This window comes from Polyodon spathula, chromosome 6, assembly GCF_017654505.1.
Source record: "Polyodon spathula isolate WHYD16114869_AA chromosome 6, ASM1765450v1, whole genome shotgun sequence".
Taxonomy (NCBI): Eukaryota; Metazoa; Chordata; class Actinopteri; order Acipenseriformes; family Polyodontidae; genus Polyodon; species Polyodon spathula.
In genome coordinates, this window is record NC_054539.1 from 18,209,274 (window position 1) to 18,226,669 (window position 17,396).

The following is a 17,396-nucleotide window of genomic DNA, read 5'->3' on the forward strand; positions in this document are numbered from 1 at the left end:
GTACAGCGGAATCGGTGGTATGCTTCAAAGAATAGTTGCAGGAACAGATCAGTTATTGTTCCGAGTCGTTTGTTGATAGTTTCGTACAGTTCCATACATAATTCCTCTATGAAAATATTTATTTTATTATATTTTGTTTGATTTGATTAGTGTTGTTTTTTGTGGAGGATTACTTTCAGTTCAGTCTGGTGGGTTTTTTTTTTTTTTTTTACAAACACCCACACAAAATGACACGACTGTTAGGGTAGGCATAATAAAAAAAAAGAATAGCAACATAATTGAAATAAACGGAATTGTAACACTAGTATCATAACACAATGTTATACACTGAATTCTAAAAGCCCGTACAATTCAGATCTATCCATTATCTTTTAATTTTTATTCTTATTTCCCTTCACCAATGCACGTGAATACCACAGGAAATATAGAGCTCCTTATGTGGATCCAGCCAAGATAGGCAACCAGGATTCCAACCTAGCAAGCTTCTAATTTAAATCTAATGTATTTCATTAATAGATAAAACAATAGATATGGCAATAATATATAGGGCACTGTTTTATAATCACAAAGGGATTTATAGAATACAAAAATCTTCTATCTACGCATTCTTTTGATCGTTTATTTTTATTGTGCTTGTTTTCAAGGTTTCAAATACAGAAATGCTCATTTTGTAAAAATGCAAGAAAATGAAAACACACCTGGTTCATTAATTTCTCCTGCATTTGCTTAAATAACAGTCTCTGCTTGAACTTCAAGGAAGGTTTGTATTAGCATTAGAATGACCGACAGCCTTTTGATTTGCAAAAAAAGCCTTGAAATGTATTGAATCATGAGACGGAGGCTGGCAAGTAATGGACCCTGCATCAAGCAGCATGTTGGTAAGGTGATCAATAGATGCTTACAAGATGAAAAATATTTAAAAGCCATAGACTAATGGGAACAATAAGGATCAGAGGCTACAGAATACATACTCAGGACATTGTGGCTTTGTGTAACAAATTAGTGTTAGCAAGTTCTTCTTACATGTATTATTTATGAATAAAAGATATAACACCCTCTAACAAGTATTGAAACCGACTGGCGTATATGTTTGAATATCTTTTCAAAGTGAAGTAATTAGAACAGTTTATTTAGTTAAAACCTGAGGGTCAACTGCAATGAACAAAAGAATCTGACTAGCTGCGGATGATCTTGTAGTTAGTCCTCCACGTCTAGACTAAATTATTGCTCTAATAAGTCCCAATTGCAACAAACCTCGTCTCTCACAATAGTCTCTAGCTGTGGACTAAAATGTTACCAATTGCAACAAACTCCAAATGCTCACACCTGCCCCCTAGTTGTTTGGTATTTTAAAACAACAATTTGCTTGCCTGTTGTTTGGTTTAAGAACTACTTCCAGCAGAGCGAGTCATGTAATCGTCGCTTGTGCAGTTCTACACAATCTGACAATTGACTGGGATGACACCCCCATGGCTTCTCCAGGAAGATACTAGGCTAGTTTTAGTGAAGAATAAAATTAATTTGGACCAATTGTATCTTTGTTTAGTATTTTCTGTCCAATAGATGGAGAGTGATATTGCAGCAGAAGAAAGGCTCCCACAGCGTAGCTCACACAAGGTAGTGCTGCGTGCGCAACTCGTAATAGACATCATCATTATATGCTACAGCCCGATCACATGATAAGGGTGATCAATTTAGGTACTAAAACCTAGTTTATTTCATAACAATAACCTAACCTTAAACCTAAGGTTCGTGTGGTATTGGCCGTTCAGCTCTCTCTCTCGGGGGCTCCAGCGACACGCAGCTCTCTCCCAGGGGCTCTGGCAACGTGGCGCTCTCTCTGGGGGGGCTCTGCTGATGCGGCGCTCTCTTTCGGGGGCTCTGCCGATGTGGGGCTCTTGCTCAGGGGCTCTGACAACGCCGCGCTCTCACTCGGTGGTTCTGGTGATGTGGCGCTCTCTCTTGGGGGTTCTGGCCACATGGCGCTCTCGCTCGGGGGTTCTGGCCTCACGGCACTCTCTTGCAGGGGCTCTGGCGATGTGGCGCTCTCTGAGGGGTTCTGGCAAAGCGGTGCTCTCTCTCGGGGGCTCTGGAAAAGCGGTGCTCTTTCTCGGGGGCTCTGGCAACGCGGCGCTCTCACTCGAGGGCTCTGGCAAAGCAATGCTCTTTCTCGGGGGCTCTGGCAACGCGACACTCTCTCCTGGGGACTCTGGCAACGCGGCACTCTCACTCGGGGGCTCTGGCAAAGCGGTGCTCTCGTTCGGGGGCTCTGGCAAAGCGGTGCTCTCTCTCGGGGGCTCTGGCGATGTGGCGCTCTCTCTCGGGGGCTCTGGCAAAGCGGTGCTCTTTCTTGGGGGCTCTGGCAAAGCGGTGCTCTCACTAAGGGGCTCTGGCGATGTGGTGCTCTCACTCGGGGGCTCTGGCAAAGCGGTGCTCTCACTAAGGGGCTCTGGCGATGTGGTGCTCTCACTCGGGGGCTCTGGCAAAGCGGTGCTCTCACTCGGGGGCTCTGGCGATGTGGCGATCTCGCTCGGGGGCTCTGGCGACATGGCGCTCTCTCTCTGGGGTTCGGGGGTTTATTTCCAAAAAATTAAAAAATTATAAAATTGCAAAAGAAATCGAATGCTGGGAACTGGGGTGTGCTGTTTAAATACTAAAAATGCTTCAGGTAAGAAACACTAAAAAGGAGGGTTAATTAAGTTCAAATGATTAGTGTGTGTTGTGAAATATTTATGTGTTCACAGAGTGTTTTGTATGCAGTTAGCTAATGCAGTGTCTTATTTTTGTGTTTGACAACGGGTACTTGTTTCCCAGCAAAAATTTCCACGTTTGACCAGCAATGACCCAACACGGGCTGAAATATTGGCCCATAACTGGCAGCCGGTGTGGGCCTCGCGAGGATTTGCAAATCGGGGCCCAATTCATTGGCATAGAAATAGTTGCTCACATTGGCCCAGTGCTGGCTGTGTGTGTGTGTGTGTGTGTGTGTGTGTGTGTGTGTGTGTGTGTGTGTGTGTGTGTGTGTGTGTGTGTGTGTACCACAGTCTACATTGGCAACAATGTACTGTATTTCATAGATAAAACTCGTCAAGGAGCTGTGGATGAATGGGGTGTGGATAAATTAGGTTCTACTGTATTCGTGTCAGTGTCACTGGCTTGATAAACATCGTGCAATTCATCAAAATGCTCTGAATTCCAAAGACAAATTGAGGAATCATCACTGAAAATATACTTCTTATCTTTTGTAGTTGTGTTGCAAATCTTGTGTTGAGAAATGCTTATCGCACAACATCAGAATAAACAAATCTCGGGGTAAGAAATAAAATGTAAAAAAATCCCAACATGGGAACTGGACACAGAGTTGTATGAGTATACTGCCATGATTATCAACACTACTTTCGCAGGCTTTTCATAACAGACTTCCCGGAGTACTGTAGTTGTATAAGTACATTTCTGTATCAATACAAATTACAAATACGTTAGTCGACATGAACACACCTCCAGTCTATCGCTCAAAATAACACTGAAATCTCAGCAGCAAGCCAAAGCTTTTGATTGCAATTTCTAAGATCATATCATCTAATCCTGATGTTGGAAAGCATTTATGTACTTCTATTATAATAATTATAGTACTTATAGAAATTCTTTGAAAATTTAATTGGTTTGGAATTAAGAATCATACATCTTTTACGAGACACATTTCGTTTTTACTTGAATGAGGTTCAATGAACACTGAAGCTATTGATACCGATGAAACAAAACACATAATATAATTAGTAGTAGTGAAGGCCCAATGGCACAACTTTAGCACAGCACATTAACACATCTTTTTGTGCTATGAGGGAATCTTAAAGGAAACATTTAACAAATAATTGCTTTTAACCATGCAAGGGGATAAAAAAAAGGCAAAGATGACAAGTAGAACGTTCCAGTAACATTTGTTCTAAACCCAGAAGGCTACGACTAGGTAAAAAAAAAAAAAAAAAAATTGAACATTTCTGTAATAATATTATGAAATCTTACAAAGAAGTTGTCAACAGCATTTTCAATGCAATGCAAGTTTAATTCTAGTACGGTTCTTACGATGTGTGACATCTGATATATTAGCACAGACCCCCTTACTTACAATAAAATGACTACACAGTACACAGAAGTTTGTTGTAAACCCATGTTAACGTAAAAATGACAGGTTCCAGGATATTTTTTTCAGGAATAATAGTGCTACTGTCACAGTGTGCTACCTCTTTTTATAACACTGTTTCATATTTTGTAACTTTAATATATATTTTTTTAAATAGCAGTTAATTGATTAGACTGCAGTAAATGCGTTTGAAAATATGCCTTTAGGTTTCCTGTAAAAGTGACTTTAACCTTTGTATATTGGCAGATTTATATAGCCTATCTGAAAGGAATGAGTAGGAAGCGTGTAACATTTGTAAAATTAGTGCATTAATGGTGAGGGATGTGCTGTATGAGTCACTGCTTTTATGGATACTGTTGTATCCTGCAGGGGAGAAACACACAATGAGTTCTGAGTTTGAAAAGTGGCTTGCTAGGGAACTGCATGGCCTGCGCCCAGCCTGCTTCACATATAGCAGAGAAAAGCCTAAATCATGGTCTAGTTTCCCTTTGTATAAGTATTTCTTATCCTATATGATGATTCCACTTGTAACACAGGAGTAGTGTTTGTATACTTAACAAATATTGCACTGCAAACTCTTTGCTAAAGGTTAAACATGAAGATATCCAGTGCAGAACATGTAAAGAAAAACATCTCTCTGTATCTTAAGATTTTTAAATGCATTAGAGCCCAGGTACAAGATGTGTACATCCCCTGAGTTACTGACATGCACCTGTGGTGACTGCAGTCTTGTGATTGATGGCTGGCACGGCTGTTCTTTGTTCTTTAAGGCCTGGTGGGATGACAGTGAAAGGTACTGTACAAGAGTATTATTCCCAAGTTTGTTGCTCTGGATTTGAGCAGGGGCGCCACTTCAGATTTCAATAATATACAGTGTTACAAGAATATATAATAATAATAATAATAATAATAATAATAATAATAATAATAATAATAATAATAATAATAATAATACTATGCTTCATAACCTAGTGTGTGACCACTATCCCACCGCTAAGAGGTGGAAGCTTGAGTTGGTGGATTGTGGGATTCGTCGTCACAGGCTGGGTAAATTGTTTTAAAAATAGAAGCAGGAACACGAACTATACATTTTAGATGTATGTACCATTTCTAAAATTAACACGTGGTATTTAGACAATAATAAATACCTGTTCTATGATGCTTTTTAATCCTGTTTCTTAAATACATATCCTATTAAAATTTGAAAGTATTTGTCTTACACGCTTGCATTAAACTAAAGTGAGGATTAACTGTGCCAAGCAGACTTTAAGAAATTAAATATTCAAACTTGATAAAATCCCATTGATACATGCTAGAGCTTTTAGTTTTTCATGAGCGCACTTCATTATTTATTACAGGGATGTACTGTAGCATTTATTGATGGTGTAATCACTAATGAAAACTTTTCAATGAAAGCATTTTTATTTTATTGATTTAGCAGACACTACATGAAACAACAATAGATGTTTAGGACCTACTAATATGACTTTTATCCCCTCTCCTTCCACCCTGCTGTCCACAAAGACACTCAACCTTGACCAACCTTTGGCTGGCATCAGTTCTAACCAATAAAGCAGTTATGTAGGGCCTGACTTCCAGTGTACAAACCTATATATTATTAATTGGTCATTTAGCAGACGCTTTTATCCAAAGCGATTTACAGAGACTAGGGGGTGAACTATTGATCACAGCTGAGATGTTAAACCTCAGTTTAACATCTCATCCGAAGGACAGACCACAAGGAGGTTAAGTGACCTGCTCAGGAAGGTAACACACAGTGAGAGTGGCTGAGTGGCTTTTTTTCAGGGGTGTACAGTATAAACATGGATTATTTGAACTATACATACCAGTATATTTCAAGGAATCCATCAAGGACTCCATAGGTAATATATGAAACTTCAACCTAATTGCTTGTGTATAGATTTGCTATGGCTCCATTATTCACTTAGCCATTCTCTCGGACCAGTTGCACACTGCGAAATCCAGGCATGCATTATCTCTACTTAAAAAATGCAAAGCAGTTATGTGGAAATGCATTCTCACACCATCATAAGTGCCTTTTAAGGACCCCATGTTGTACCTCCAAATAGGAGATGTCAAGATTCAGAATTTCCTAACATCCTGTGTATGGCAATACCCTGTAGTAGCAGGCTTGAATATCTTGTGCCTTCTATGTCCCATAACATCCATGCCAACAGTGTGACAGCTCCAGTGTTTATGGATTATTGTTAGAATCCTGGTTTAAAGCCATTTGAGGCATTGAAAGGGAATACTCTTGCTTTATAAATAACTGACTGCTATGCACTAACACATATAAACTGTTTGCACAGACTCCACTTCAAGAAACCCTATTCAATGGATTCATAAACTTGCATTACAGCTCTGGTAAATGCATTGCAACTGGCACTGTATACACTATTATTCAAAATAATGCTATATGGATATAGTTTCTGGAATATGGTCAGTCAATTTAAAAGTGTCTGCCAGTATTAGACAGGTGTATTTATTTTTTGCAAAGTGTAATTTTTAAATGTGTGTTTTTGTTATGGTTAAATAGTATTACCTGTCCTATGGAAATATTTGATCATTTTTTGAGAGTTTCTATTAGCAGTATATTATGTGTTTTAAATGAAGTGCCTACTACAACATTTTTTTTTTTTTTTCCTCCTACCAGGGGTTTGTTAGGAGTATGATTTGGGTAATCATTATACATTGGATTTTCCCCTAGAGAGTGTAAAAGTTGGCTCTTTATACATTTCACAGGAATGAAAACTGAAATGCCTACTTCGCATTGATCAAGGGAATAGCAAAAAAAGCACTGAAGCTTAGAAAGGGGGGGGGGGGGGGGGGGGGGGTTAAAATACCATTGAAGTCGACAAAGGAAAATGAAGAAAAGCAGACACATTGAAAACATGCAAGTCGCAGAGAAGGCAGTGACTGGTTACAGTACAAAGAAGTAGAGCTAAAGCACAAGGCTTCTGGGAATCTGAGTTCTTGTAAATCTCCCCGAAGTAACATGTGACTAGAAGTGTGAACCGAATGATCGAACATTTGTTTTACTAATAGCTTTGAAAAGAAACGATACATATTTACCATAACGCGTGTGTCTCTTTTCATAGAGGAAAATGTAAACTTTATGAATTAAATGAAATGATTAAACGAATGCTCTTCAACAACATGTAAAGCAGTCAAAGTAAATGGTCAATAGCAATTAAATGTAATTGGTTCATATACTGTTATTAAGGTTGATGATGTTTATGTAAATACATATTTAGGCCAAATACTGTATTCTGGATATAGCATGTTATGGTTATGTAGATACATTATATCGCTAAACTAATCTTAAGCTTAATGTACAATCACTATGATACGACCAACATCTATTTAAATTGACACTTCAATTAGATAGATTAAAATGGCATAAATTGCCGAAATATTACTGAATATGCAGTATAATGTGAATATTGAATGTGAATATTTTTTTTTAAACATTTTGTTTATTTTTCTTTTTTATGTTTTGAGGTAGGATAACAGCTGCCTACATTTCAGGTGATATTTTTAAATGGCGTCATATTTCTAACACCATACAGCACTGTTCAATTCATTAACTTAAAAAAAAAAAAAAAAACATTTTAAATTGTCTGCATAATAAGCAGATTTTGCAAACCAAATCAGGATAGTGTTTTCCTTGAGGGTTATTTACTTTCATTTACTACCCAGCTCTGACATTAATTCTATACCAAGATCTATATTCAGTACTGTAGCCCATCACTTATCATTTTATGTATGTGCTTTTATGTTTTATTCATGCTTTTCTTTTGTGCCTTCACATGTTTTGTCAGAAGGCTGTATTCTTGTAATTATTTAATCATGTATTATACATTTGATTGTTACACTACAATCACTTTTCCTTACTCAATAAATGCAGCCCTAATCTCACCCGTTACTTGTACTGTGGGTGATGTGATTGTTTTGACAGGTTTCTTAATCTACAACTAAGTTAAGAAACTGACGGTTCACATTACTTTCAGGATTATCAAAACAAAAACTTAAAACAAAAATGCGTATACATTCTTTTTTGCCAGCGCACTGTATAAATGGGTATATTAGTGTAGATAGTTTTATGTGTTTATTTGAAATGTTAGAGATTTCAGGGTATTCGTTTATGTGTTAACTTTAGTTTTATTGAATAGAATTGAAAGCTTTTCACATCCTGTTTTAGTCATAATGGTCAGGACTTGTAGACAGAGGTAATGCATTTCTTCTGTAACACTCTGGCCTACTGTGCAAGTAGGTGTAAATAGCAAAACAATTGTGTACGTTTGAATAGTGTGTTCAGTCAATGAAAAGTTTGCGTAGCACAGCAGCAACAAATCAAATTACACCAGACACATTTCTTAGACGTCAACCTCCACATGCCCTAACCTACAGCCAATCAGATCAGTGCAACTGCTTCGCACGGCATTACCATTCAAGTCAATGGCTGTGTTGCAAAACCTGGAACTGCAGCAAGTGGCTATCTCCGCCCTGGCTCAATAGGGTACATAGATTGTTAGCAGGGCCTATAATCTTTCAAATTGAGTTTCAAAATAGAGTGCGTTTATATTACATTTAGCAGTTGCCTTGGATAAAGGCATCTGCCAAATAAATAAATAAGAGCACAGTGACATAATGATGTGTGGCATCAGTGTAAAATCTCCAACTGCATGTGACCAATAGCAGATATTACAAATGATGGAGTAATGATGCATACATCCACCACTTAATGTATCAAATGGTACTTTCCTAAAGTGAGTGCTGTTGAAACAATCTACAGCATATTTAACAGTCCTCCTTTTGAAAGGTACTTGATTTTTGAGAACAGTATTTAAACCAGCAAACATGCTTTTCCTTCCCATTGCAGTTAACATGCGAATGCTACATTCCCCAATCACTCTCTTCCAACCCTTGGGATCTAACCAAACCAGCACTTAGGACTGAACCGACATAAAACTTTACCTACTATTTGACTGCAGTTAGGGTTGCATTCTTATGAGTATGTCAGTTAAACCAGTGCCCACAGGACAGACAATGGTATAATCACCTCTGTTCTGTAGACTTATAACACTGATTACTCCTCAGTGGTTAAAAATCATTTTTATAATGACTGGATTTGCCTTGTGATTGAAGAAGAGCCCTAGCTTCTGTAATCACTCATTCTTGGTTATGAAGGCAGCCTTTAGAGCTTTTAATAAAAAATAAATAAATAAATCAAATATCAGCAAGAATATGACAGATTGTATTAATGCTGCTGGAAGTCAACATTCCACACAGCACATCACAGAATAGTGACTCATACTCCTTAAGTATTGCATGACCAATATCTTATAACATTAAAAAATCTGAAAATAACTATTTGTTTATTTTTATTACTTGTTGTACAATGCTGCTACAACTAAAATGCAACTGGACCACATTTATAATTCTGGCACAATTAATCCCCTTCAATTACATAAGAACATAAGAACATAAGAAAGTTTACAAATGAGAGGAGACCATTCAGCCTATCTTGCTCGTTTGGTTTTTAGTAGCTTGTTGACCCCAGAATCTCATCAAGCAGCTTCTTGAAGGATCCCAGGGTGTCAGCTTCCACAACATTACTGGGAAGTTGGTTCCAGACCCTCACAATTCTCTATGTAAAAAAGTGCCTCCTATTTTCTGTTCTGAATGCCCCTTTGTCTAATCTCCATTTCTGACCCCTGGTCCTTGTTTCTTTTTTCAGGTCGAAAAAATCCCTTGGGTCAACATTGACAATACCTTTTAGAATTTTGAAAGCTTGAATCAAGTCGCCGCATAGTCTTCTTTGTTCAAGACTGAATAGAGTCAATTCTTTTAGCCTGTCTGCATATGACATGCCTTTTAAACCCGGAATAATTCTGGTTGCTCTTCTTTGCACTCTTTCTAGAGCAGCAGTATCCTTTTTGTAGCGAGGTGACCAGAACTGAACACAATATTCCAGATGAGGTCTTACTAATGCATTGTACAGTTTTAACATTACGTCCTTGATTTAAATTCAACACAATACTATATATCTCAACATCTTGTTGGCCTTTTTTTATAGCTTCCCCACAGTGTCTAGACATTCCTGAGTCAGAATAAACTCCTAGGTCTTTTTCATAGATTCCTTCTTCAATTTCAGTATCTTCCATATGATTGTTACAATGCACATTTTTATTTCCTGCATGCAGTACCTCGCACTTTTCTCTATTAAATGTCATTTGCCATGTGTCTGCCCAGTTCTGAATGTTGTCTAGATCATTTTGAATGACCGTGCTGCTGCAACAGTGTTTGCCACTCCTCCTATTTTTGTGTCGTCTGCAAATTTAACAAGTTTGCTTACTATACCAGAATCTAAATCATTAATATAAGTTAGGAATAGCAGAGGACCTAATACTGATCCCTGTGATACTCCGCTGGTTACCTCACTCCATTTTGAGGTTTCTCCTCTAATCAGTACTTTCTGTTTTCTACATGTTAACCACTCTCTAATCCATGTACATGCATTTCCTTGAATCCCTACTGTGTTCAGTTTGAGAATTAATCTTTTATGTGGGACTTTGTCAAAAGCTTTCTGGAAATCTAAAAAAACCATGTCATATGCTTTGCAATTGACATGGTTTGCCACTGTCGATGTTGCATCCTCAAAAAAATCAAGCAGGTTAGTTAGACACAATCTCCCTTTCCTAAAACCATGTTGACTGTCTCCCAGGATACTGTTACCATATAGGTAATTTTCCATTTTGGATCTTATTATAGTTTCAATAAGTTTGCATATAATAGAAGTCAGGCTTACTGTTCTGTAGTTACCTGGTTCGGTTTTGTTTCCCTTTTTGTGGACTGGTATTACGTTTGCAATTTTCCATTCTGTCGGTACAACCCCTGTGTCAAGAGACTTTTGCATGATCTTGGTTAGCGGTTTGTAAATAACTTCTTTCATTTCTTTGAGTACTATTGGGAGGATCTCATCAGGCCCTTGGGATTTGTTTATTTTAAGAGGTCCTAGTTCCTTTAACACTTCTGCCTCGGTTATGCTAAAGTTATTTAAAACTGGATAGGAACTGGTTGACACGTGGGGCATGTTGTCCGTATCCTCCTTTGTAAAAACTTGTGAAAAGTAATCATTTAATATATTTGCTATTTTTTTCTTCATCTATGATTTTTCATCTATGATTTTGCCATTTAACCTCCTCTTTGAATGTTCTCTTGCTGTTGTAATATTGGAAAAACATTTTGGAATTGGTTTTAGCCCCCTTAGCAATGTTCATTTCTATTTCTCTCTTGGCCTTTCTAACTTCCTTTTCGACTTACGTTTGCGGTTGTGTACTCTTTCTATGTACTTTGTTTTTGGTCCCTTTTAAAAACTCTGTAAATTCCCTTTTTTCACTGAATATTTTATTGTCATTATATTTCACAGCAAGCCTGGCTGTACCTATAAAAAAGGGGCAACTGCGCTATAGATATAAACAGACTTTTATAGATATTTTGTGTGTGAATTGCTGTTCAATTGTGTGGTACATCTCCTTGATTACATTTTTTCAAAACATTATGTTTTATTCAACAGCCTGCTAGTAATTGATAGATACGTTTTTCAAAATGCATGTTTGGAAGGAAGGAGACACAGCACTTTTAATGAGAAATGTAAATGAACTTTACCAAAATACCAGCCGTTGAAATTGAAATCTTGTTTATTCTGCAAGCCTTACTTTCAGCCTTCCCCCTGAACATTTGTTTGTTACAGGTCTCAAGTAATGCAGATATAAATTAAGGAACAAAGTACAAGGAACTCTCATTTTATTAGTAAATCTGCATAGGCTTTATGTATTACAGTTTTAAAATATGTCACCAGAAGGGTGACAAAAAAAAAAAAGGTTTTCTGAGAAGGAGCTGAGAGTCTTACGACTGAGGTCACTCAGCATTAAACCCTGTTGTTTGGAAAAGCCTCAGCAAACATCAGTTATGCGAGTATCCTTACGAAATTATATAGTAGTGCAGAGAACATAGCACTTTCATATGTACAGGGATAGCGGTCCCTAGACTGATGCTGGGGTCTAGCTCAGCCCTCAATTCAGCTATTAGGTCTAGGGTGACCTACGGAGTGAGACAATAATGCTTTAGCATCGCATTCTCTGGCATCCCAAACAAAGTGACCCTGTGATTGAATATGCGGGGTCTTCTTCATCTTGCTCTTCTGCTGCGAACGTGTTCCTGTCTCTCCTCAACAAGAGCCAAGTGTCGCCGCATCAGGAAGTGCACCACAGCAGCCATCTGGAAACCAATGACAGGTCTCTGCAAGTGTGTGCTTTTATACAGCTCTTAGTCACTCGCGCTTTGCAAGAAGAGGTGTAAAGTTTTTGGAGGGTCAGCAATTGCCTAAGTGCAAGGCAAAATCCTTACATCACATTGTAATGTTTGTGCCTGCTTAGTCTCCAGATCGCACCCAATTCCATGCTCTTTTCTTCATTTGAATGCATTTCAATATCATTTTAATGGACTAATGATGGCAAAGTGCACATTTCATGGTGGGTGCAGGACGCCAGGTGAATACCATTCTTTACATACTCCACATTTTTTATCAGACTTTACGGCTACTGAATACGATTTACGGCAGCATTATGGGAATTTTGCACCGATAAATCACTTTGCGCATATCCTTACATCCCCCCACCCCTAAAGGTTTGAGTGTCAGGTTTCAAGGTGGTGGTCCATTACCTTGTTTCACCTGCAGGGGTCAGCAGTGCTTTACACGCTAAATGAATGGCACTAATGACAGACAAGCTATGTTTACAACAAAAACAGAGATTGCATGAAAAAGGGTGTTATTACAGAAACGTTCCAACTTTACTTACCTTTTACTGGCCATTTGATGTAAGAGGATTTTTTTTTTTTTTTTTAATCTCTGAATATGATTAAATGTAATTATTTGTTAAATGTTTCCATTAAGATTTGACACATTTTGATAAATGGAATGATGTTCCACTGTTGGAGAAAATTACAATACGATGACAGTTGATGAGATCAAAATTAATAAAAAAGAAAATTCTATTCTGGATGCCAAAAAAGTCATTGCAAACCTAGCCTATGGTAATCAAAAGACATGTCAGAATCAAACATTAATGTTCCTGACAGCAGACTCCATCACCAAATGTAGCCAGAAAATATCTGTGAGAATACTAAAAGATGCCTAGACACAACAATCTGACTACTAATTTAAGTTGCAAATCACTCCCCGCATGTACTATGCCATTGTTGGTATGGTCACATGGTTTACCCTGGAACAACCCTTCACTAGGCTTACCATTGCTGGTACTCTAGTGGTGGCTGCCCGCAAATGCAGTGTGATTGTGCTGCTTTGCAACTACAAACCTCCTGCACCTCGCCTGTTTGTCAACGGATATCCCACAACCCTCTTACATGAGTGTATTAGTGATCTGCGTCTGCTTTTGCCACAGGAATAACCAGCATGTGTTGTTGTTTTAAAAAAGTTGTTTTACCTCTCGTTTCACTTCTCCTCTCTGCTCTGAAGCATTTGATTCTGTTGAGCAGCAAGGACTCCAGTTTGTTTTTAAAAGAAAAAAAAAACTCAAAAAATTAAAAGTCATTTCTGTCATTAATATTCGTTTTATTTAATATCTATGTGCTACCACTTGGCCAGATAAATCGTCGCCATGGAGTTAGTTTTCTCTCTTAAGCTGATGATATTTTCAAACTAAACCTGACACCACAACAGCTGTTTCTGTACTTTCACACTGTTTGGTGGAAATTAAATTATGTGTAGGGCTTTCTGTTGCTATGCACCTAAGCTATGGAATTCTCTTCAACAGATAATCAAGGATTCAAAGAATTTGGATATTTTTAAAAGGCACCTAAAAAGATTTTCTTTTTAAAAAATTGGCCTGTGTAAGGAACTGGCTTTCATGAGTTTGCACAGTACTTGTATTTTGTATATTTTGTTTTAACGTATATAGCCTGCTGTGATTATTTATGAGTATGTATTATTATTCTTGGACTGTAAAGCGCTTTGAGATGTGTTGCATGAATGGCGCTATATAAAAAAAGAATATTATTATTATTATATTATTATTATTATTATTATTATTATTATTATACCAGGACGTCGACTAAACCTAGAACAGTTGAATTCATGCTTACTCCTACAGTGGCTCCTTCATTGTTAAATTATTTATCACATAATATTGATTGTAAAAAAAAAAAAAAAAAAAAATACTTATCACATGACACTGGGATTAGTAAGTCATTACATTACGGTGTTCCGTGCTTCATTTGAAAACTATTCGGGTTTAGGGGAGGAGAGGATGGCAGTGAATTCATATCATCATATCATGTTTCACTTAATTTATGCACTCTAGAGAACATATTAAAATAGCCAAAACAGTCAAATGCCCTGAGGAGTACAATTCAGCCTGTATGCCTTACCTCCCAATTAAAAGAAACTCTCCAGCCACCCCCAGCCTCCTCATGGCCATCAGCAGCCCTCTGACTGTCATTCCTTCACAGAAACACACGACGACTCTGGCCTTGGGTAACCTCTCCCTCAGCTTCCGCAGAAGTCTGTCAAAGTGCTTCTCTCCAGCATTGCTGTAGATTTTATCGGAGTAGGCGATGCATAGACCATCCTGGGTAGCAAGCTCCTTGAAAACTTCCATTCCACTCTCCCCATAGTTTCCTAAGAAAAAAAAAAAAAAAAAAAAAACTAAGTTGTTTAAAAGTATACTTTTCATTTTTGCTTCTGACCAAACCTTCTGCATTATAAAAGTATGTTATATGATGTAAATTGAATACATAATAAAAATTATTTTTCATAAATGTATATCTCCAGAAAGCTGCTGTGACTTATAAATGGGGTACACATGTATTATACAACCAATACTAGCCTTTTATTAGCTTTTTCTAACACATTCCTCTTCAGCTGCACATATAATGTAAATTTGCATTGTTCCCATGTCCTTTATCCCCTACTTATAAGTTATCTCCATTGATAAGTTATCTTGCCTGCTGATAACAAAAACATAAAACATGATGATTTCGCCTAAAGAAAACTAAAGAGAAAGCTTAATACCCTCAACACATATTAAACTATACAGTACTCATTATCCTCAGATGATTAATTTACACAATTAACTGAAACCAATGAATCTTATTATTTGAATATCAAGTTTAAATGAAGGCTTTTGAATTCTCCTAACATGGACATCTGTCTCCAATTTCTCACTGTTGGAATAGGATTAAAATCATCCAGAACATTCTGGATCATTAGGATGTCTCAGGGTGCTTGTCATCCGGAGACAGGCCCTGGAATTTACATATACAATTACATAGATTGTAATGCCATTATCTTTTTGAGGATTTTGTGCTCAAAAACTGAACTTCAGAAAAAAAGATTGCTATGAATGAAAAGGAAAATGAAACAACCTTCAACTTCAAATTACATTTACAACTTCCTCCACAGCGCTATTGTTACAGAGGGACAGCAATGATCCAATGTACTGATTCTACCTCTGAAATGGCATTCAGAATCTACAGATTTGTTTTCAGGAGCACTGTAGAGTATGAAAGACAAAAGCTTACAAATGATCCATCTAAAACAAATGACTGCGGCACAGTGAAACGATTTCAATGTAAAGAAAAAATCAGGGGGATTTTGGCAGGAAAGAAGATTGGGTTTAGTTGCTTCAGCATGCCCCTGAGCATGACAGCTGTGCCAAATGGGACATGATAAAACTGAGCCCCCCAGTACACAATTATATTTTCATAATAACTATGGATTTTTTTTCCCCTTAGCAACTTGATAGAGTAGTAGCAAAACAATTCCCATTCTTAAAGGATCTTTGCTGTTTGTATCTCAAAGTAATGTGCAGTCAGCTTGAAGCCAGGTATGTTTTCAGAAACAATTGCAACTGCGTCACTATGTCTCTGATAAGTGAGTTCCCTTGGGTTTTAATGCAAGCAGGAAGGACAGCGAGGAGGCAGCCTCAGCAGGGCATGGAGACACACAAGGAGTAAACTGGCAATGCACTTACCAAAATGCCACGGCTTGAGAATATGGCTCACTAATATACAAATTAGTGGTTACATTCATTAATATTAGTATGGGGTGTGGTGGGGGGTATTCAGATTCCTAATAAGTAAATTAATAAAATAAAATTCTTGCCTGAACACCTTGAAAGTCCTGGTGTTGTATAAAAACAATCAAATCATGAGCTTTTACCTGAAGATTGCAGTTAAAAAGACTGTCCTAAGGAAGGTCACATTCCAAATGAAAGAAGTCCTACACTGGGATTACAAAGCCAACATAAAGTTATGCTGGGGTGTTCACTAGTTAGCTGTGCATATGCAAGTACATTGTAATTAATGACGCTTTACATAATGCATTACCTGTACTATCGCAGATGCTTTAACTAATGTTCATTATAGCTAAAGAACATTTTATGTGCTAACTATTTAAAACATATACTGTGACAAGACATGCTGACCTCATTCTGACTGCAGAAAAGCCCACCTGTTTATTTATTTATTTATTGCTTCATAGCATCTCGTTAGCTTGTCCACTTTCTAATTGCAAGGTTCTCTACAACAAGGTTTAAGATTGTTCTCAGTTTAATTGGGCACCAGTCTGTCAAACCCAGTTATACAGTTTGCAGCAAATTTATAATGGCTTGTTGCAGATAACAACTGCTTCACCCTTGAGGTAGTCTGATTCAAACGATGGTAGATAAGTAGTGGTTTTGCATTGCCTAAAACAGATACTTTTCATAGCTTTGGTCACAAGAATGCTCTTTACTCAGCTAAAAGGGTCATGATGATAAAACAAACTTCAGATTTACACAAACCTGTAGAATTTCTTACTAAAAGTATTCTAAGGAACTTATTTTTGTACTTTAAATAAGTGATAACTACAGGATGCATAGAACAATAATTGTCTTCCAAGTGGATAAAATCCAAGACAGAGTGGTAGCAAACACAACACAACCTCACATTGTTGCACAGATCATCGGAAATAGAGATTCAACAACTAACTTACTAACTAACTAAACTTTATATTAAAACAATACAGGTTAGACACATTGGTTTCAGTTAATTGTGCACAACACTAATCTGAGGACAATTAATCCTGTATGGTTTTATTGTCAGGAGGCAAGATAACTCATTAATGGAGTTAACTTCTAAATGGAATATAAGCAATATGTCCTTTAAACTC

General features: G+C 37.4%; 1 protein-coding gene across 4 annotated transcripts in view; it reads right to left on the bottom strand.

Moving 5' to 3' along the window:
* Positions 1 to 17,396, bottom strand: part of LOC121316952 (metabotropic glutamate receptor 1-like) — a 56,380-nt gene that overhangs the window by 32,278 nt on the left and 6,706 nt on the right. For all 4 annotated transcript variants that reach the window (XM_041252366.1, XM_041252367.1, XM_041252368.1 and 1 more), the window contains exon 3: positions 14,615 to 14,864. In XM_041252366.1, coding sequence (XP_041108300.1) covers positions 14,615 to 14,864 — 250 coding nt within the window. The remainder of the gene's footprint in view (positions 1 to 14,614; positions 14,865 to 17,396) is intronic.